Here is a 5486-nt window from a genome sequence, read left to right on the forward strand (position 1 = left end):
GGTCAGGTGGTTTGCAACCGGCCAAGCAGCTGCTAAGTGGCCAACAGGCTGGATCTGTGTCTCACTTGCAGAGGCCCTGCCTGGCTGCTGGGGCTGCCCTGAGACTCCCTCCTCCTCCTCTTCCCTCCACAGCTTTCCTGGCTTCTATCCACAGCTGTGCTCCAGGTGGGGAACACCTGTGGGTGCACCAGGGTGCAACTACTCAGATTCCAGCGTGCAGAAGGGCCCTGGCTCCATGCTATTTCCATATCCAAGCCCAAGCCTGTCTATAGTTTCAGCGAATCCAAGCCTCCCTGAATTCCCTGCAAGACCAAACTGAGCCCTACAACCCCCACTACACTGGTTAGCTGCCAGTCCCAGCCCCTGCTGCCTCCTGAGCCGCTGTCTGTACAGTTCTGAAGTCCTTCAAGAATGTTGAGATCCTAAGCCGACTCTCACCCAAAGAGGTAAACAACCAGGGTCCCCCAGGGGTAGAGAACATACCCAGACAGGTTCTGCTGCCTGTAGGCTTGATGTCCTTCCCCTACAACACACCATGCTTGCCGGGCTGGAAGAACGGCTCCAGAAACTTGGGAAACCTGGGCCTATAGCTGGCATGTGGAAAAGAGGCCTGGAAAAGCACACTCCTGTCCATGAAGCCCCCAGATGGAACCAGGTAATTGGGAAATACATGGGTACCCAGGCTGACTCCCACTCAGATCCATGTGGGAACTGCAGCAGTGACTTGCCCCCTCTGCCACTCTGGCTGTACCACTACAGGAGGGAGGAGCATCTAGCCCCACGCATGAGTGGAGACACTAGGTGTGGGCAGGTTCCAGTTGTTGCTGCAACTGAACCTTCCCAACCAGGTCCATGCAAGGCCATCTCAGATGGGTGCGCACCTGGGTTGGGCAAGGACACCCCTCAGAGTGAGAGCCACTGAGCAGGGCTGTCACAGAGGCCCCTTTTCCTGCTCCAAGAGCAGGTTGGGGGAGTATGAGGGACCTCTGCCCCCTCCCAGCTGCTTCCAGGAGCCACTTCTTTCGAGATGAGGCACTCTCCTGCCTGCCCGTTCCCATTTGGCTGCAATAGACCATTGCCAACATTCAGATAACAAAAAGGGGCCTCACCTGTTTCCCCGACACGTCGGAGGCAGGTGGGTATGCCCAGGGGACCTGGGGTGGAACCTGTACATGGGCCCACCCCCAGGCCATGCTGGCTTCATCTTACCTGTGTGATGGGGGTGGGGGTGGGAATTACCAAGAGACCATCACACAGGCCATGGACAAGTTCTACAAGAGCCAGGTAGAAGAGCACCGTCCATGCATGCTGCCCAGCACCCAGCTCACACACACATCTTATTTGACAGCTTCCCCAAAGCAGGCTTTGAAGTCCAGGCTCCCAGAGAAGCCTGGGGAGGAGACTGCCAGGCTAAAGGGCCTATCCACAAAGGTGCCACCCTCACCAGTCTCATCCTGACGATCTTGGGTTATTTTTGCCCTGAAGTTTTGGAGTGGGGGACAGGGAGACGCAGACAGTACGCATTAGCCACCTTTCCAGAGAGCATCAGCCCTCCAGACTGGGCAGGTCCGACCTCCACTCGGGCGTTTTTCTCACTGGCTGCCAGTTGGGGGAAGCAGCATTGTGAGCACCTGCCCGTCTCCCCAGGTCCTGTTCAGAAACCCCATCTGTGCCTCTGGAGAGACTGCCCCGAGCACACAGGCCCAGCAACCACCATCTATGGCCCCCAGGACCTAATCCCCTTCTACATAGGGGTCAGTGCGTGTGAGTATACGCTGGGTTTGATTTCTGCCCACTAGTCCCTGCCAGATATCCCATGCCCACCTCAAGAGAATGAGGCCACACAAACACACCCAGGCCGTCATGGTGATGGAGTGGCTGGGGTCCTACTTGCCCACCCTTCATTGCTGGTTCAGAGCCAGCTGTCTGACCACATTCCTACCCTGAGATGGGACTTTGGGGACATTGCCCACCAGGGTCACTGACCATTTTTAGGGTTCCAGAAACAGAGGGCCAGCTGGTCCCCTAGAAGCCTGGAACATGGGATAAGCCAAGGCTTGCCTTCAGAACAGGTTTTCCACCACGCAGCCACCCAAGGCCCAGGGCATCCCCAAGTTCATGTGAAGCCTGCCTGCCATGTCCACAGCCCATGCCCAACCCTGGAGCCACTGGAATGCTTGTTCCTGGGCACGTGACAAACCCAGACAGCTTCAGCCTTGCAGGACAACCATGCGCACCTGGCAGCCGCAGCCAGAGGGGGGCCCATAGATAGAAGTTGGAGGTGAAGCCAGATGCTATGAGAATACTTTATTAGGCAAAATCGTATACTATAAAAATGCTTTACAATGCAGCAGGAGGAGAGGTGAAGACATGAACAAGTGCGTAGTGACACATGGCAGTCAGAACACAGTAAAGAATCCACACTGCTTCCCCCCTTTACCTAGAAAAGGAAAGTTCTAGGCCTCTCCTCCTCCTCCTCCTCGGCTGTGGCATCCTGATACTGTCGATACTCAGAAACCAGGTCGTTCATGTTGCTCTCCGCCTCCGTAAATTCCATCTCATCCATCCCCTCGCCGGTATACCAATGGAGGAAGGCCTTGCGCCGGAACATTGCTGTAAACTGCTCTGAGACACGCTTGAAGAGCTCCTGGATGGCCGTGTTGTTCCCAATGAAGGTGGCCGACATTTTTAGCCCCCGGGGTGGGATGTCACAGACGGCTGTTTTGACGTTGTGGGGGAGCCAGTCAGCGAAGTAGCTGCTGTTCTTATTTTGAATGTTGAACATTTGTTCATCCACCTCCCTCATGGGCATGCGACCCCTGAAAATGGCAGCCGCCGTTAGGTAGCGGCCATGACGGGGGTCACACGCGGCCATCATATTCCCAGCATCAGACATCTGCTGCGCAAGCTCAGCCACCGTCAGGAACCGGTACTGCTGGCTGCCCCGGCTGGTCAGTGGGGCAAAGCCGGGCATGAAGAAATGTAGCCGGGGAAATGGAACCATGTTCACGGCCAGCTTCCACAGGTCAGCATTCAGCTGGCCTGGGAAGCACAGGCACGTGGTGACCCCGCTCATGGTGGCAGACACCAGGTGGTTCAGGTCACCGTAGGTGGGCGTGGGCAGTTTCAGGGTCCTGGAACAGATGTCGTATAACGCTTCGTTGTCTATACAGAAGGTCTCATCCGCATTTTCTATGAGCTGGTGGACGGAGAGGGTGGCGTTGTAGGGCTCCACCACCGTGTCTGACACCTTGGGCGAGGGCAGGATGCTGAATGTGTTTGTGATCCTGTCTGGGTACTCCTCCCGGATCTTACTGAGCAGAAGGGTACCCATCCCAGACCCTGTCCCCCCACCCAGGGAGTGGGTCAGCTGGAAACCCTGCAGGCAGTCACAGCTCTCAGCCTCCTTTCTGACAACGTCCATCACTGACTCCATCAGCTCCGCGCCTTCTGTGTAGTGTCCCCTGGCCCAGTTGTTTCCGGCCCCACTCTGACCTGTAAGACAGTACAGCCAGTCACTCGATGGTCAGGTATAGGGTCATCAGTGGTCACCATAATGCAAAAAGGGCCAAGTGTCACATGAGGTGAGCGCAGCGTTCTCCCTACAGGTGAGCAAATGAAACCCCTCCCCCAGAGTTACAGGACAGCAGCCTCCCCTGTTAGAAATTAAGTCAGGAGTCAAACCTGAGACAGGCTGACAGACCTTGCTGCAGGTGGCTTCTGCCCATTTTCAGGGAAGGCAGTAGCCACAGCCCCAGCTCAGCTCCCTACAGGGAGTTCACATCAGTAGCTCTTCACCTTGAGGAGACACCTGGGCCTTCCTCCCAAAGCCCGTTTAGGAGGCAGTTGGAGCCACTCGACTCGGAGAATAGGAGGGTGTTCTGGGGCCCTGGCTCCACAATTCCCACGGCAACGACCTTGGGGCACTCCTAGATTTTGAGCGGCTAAGGAATCTCACCCCAGTCCTCCCCCACAGCTCACCGAAGATGAAGCTGTCCGGCCTGAAGATCTGCCCGAAGGGCCCCGAGCGCACAGAGTCCAGGGTGCCCGGCTCCAGATCCACCAGCACAGCGCGGGGCACGTACCTGCCACCTGAGAGGGGCGGGAGGGCATGAGCGAGGGGAGGGCCGCGTTCCCAGGAGGGCGGTGGGGAAGGACGGGGGTCTCACCGCAGGCCTCGTTGTAGTACACGTCGATGCGCTCCAGCTGCAGGCGGCTGTCCCCGTGGTAGGTGCCCGCGGAGTCGATGGCGTGTTCATCAGAGATCACCTCCCAGAACTGCGAGACGGGAGGGGCCGGACAGGCCAGGGCCAGTCACGGGGGTGCCCCAGCTCCTCTCCCACCCCCACCCTCCGCACCCCCATCCCTAGGCCGCCGTGTCCCCGGGTCCACCCCGGCCGCCTCGCCAGCCGCCCAGTCCCACCGCGTCCCCGGCAGGGACCCGCCCCCGCCACTGCCAACATCTTCCCTGGCCACCCGCAGGCCCGAGCTGGGCCCTCAGAGGCCCCGCTGCCAACCTTGGCGCCGATCTGGTTCCCGCTCCCTCATGGCTAAGGCGGGATCAGGGCGGCAGGAGAAACGCGAGGAGGAGGAGCAGACGCGCAGTGACCCAGCCCGCCCTCCGCCAAGGCTGAAATAGCCCCGCGCCCACCTCCCCAGCCTCACATTGGGCTCCCAGAATAAGCAACGGAAAGTTGGTCAGCTGGAGAACTTCCTCCCACGTCTTTACTAAGACTAAATCCCTAGCTGAACTGAAACTGAATTTTCCTCCCATGTGGGAGAGGAGGACTCCAGTTTCAACACTCACAGAATGCCTTGCACCTGCCCTAGATTGAGGACATATTTTTGTAACTGATGAGTCCTGTCCTCTATTAGGAGACCTGTGGTTAGGAAAGGCCTTCCGTATGTTAACTCAACAAGACTTCGTTATAAGTTTGACTTTGGAGCAGTTCAAACCCACGGTAAGCTATGGGTGTTAGAGATAGGCCTCTGATTTAGCTAGAGTCTTCTTTAGAGTGGGATTAGCCCTTTCACCTTTCCAGAGGACTGCAGTCTCCATGCAGAGTGAAGGTCATATTGGATTCCTAAAGCTGAGGATAGGTGTGGGATATGCCTGCTGTGAAAGATGGGCCATTGTCACTTTGCAGGCTTTTAGATGACCCAAACTGAGGAGTTATTTCTTCCGGCAAACATTTTTCAGATGGGGTGGGAAATGCCTCGATCTAATCAGTGAAGGTATCAGTGAGCATTAGCAAATATACGAATCTCCTGTAGAAAGACAGCTGAGTAAATTAGAGTTGCCAGTTCTCACCTGGATAGGTTCCTCAATTTTGGACAGGTTTAACTGGAGAAGGAGAAAATTGCTGGCTGTTTGGGTCATGTCAGGCACAAAGCTCTCAGTGCTGAGTCACCTGTTTTAGTGTCTTGAAAAGATTTACCCCTATAAACAAATGAGATATTAACAAAAACAAAGAATCCCTTCTAGA

At 56.4% G+C, this 5486-nt stretch overlaps 1 protein-coding gene across 2 annotated transcripts; it reads right to left on the minus strand.

Moving 5' to 3' along the window:
- Positions 1–2292: 2292 nt before the first annotated feature.
- Positions 2293–4609, minus strand: LOC135970856 (tubulin beta-8 chain-like). Of its 2 annotated transcripts, XM_074040923.1 has the most exons (4): positions 4518–4609; positions 4170–4278; positions 3982–4092; positions 2293–3495 (listed from the first exon to the last, which is right to left on the minus strand). In XM_074040923.1, the coding sequence occupies exon 4, from the start codon at positions 3434–3436 to the stop codon at positions 2441–2443; it is 996 nt and encodes a 331-aa protein (XP_073897024.1). In that variant the 5' UTR covers positions 3437–3495; positions 3982–4092; positions 4170–4278; positions 4518–4609; the 3' UTR covers positions 2293–2440. The 2 variants fall into 2 exon arrangements, with proteins under 2 accessions (XP_073897024.1, XP_065400688.1); XM_065544616.2 differs by lacking the exon at positions 4518–4609 and having other exon boundaries at positions 4170–4280.
- Positions 4610–5486: the final 877 nt, after the last annotated feature.

This window comes from Macaca fascicularis, chromosome 5, assembly GCF_037993035.2.
Source record: "Macaca fascicularis isolate 582-1 chromosome 5, T2T-MFA8v1.1".
In the NCBI taxonomy this organism is placed as follows: Eukaryota; Metazoa; Chordata; class Mammalia; order Primates; family Cercopithecidae; genus Macaca; species Macaca fascicularis.

Bases quoted from the DNA above. Each gene is read 5' to 3' on its own strand.
- LOC135970856 (XM_074040923.1), bottom strand. From the start codon at position 3,436: ATGGAGTCAGTGATGGACGTTGTCAGAAAGGAGGCTGAGAGCTGTGAC.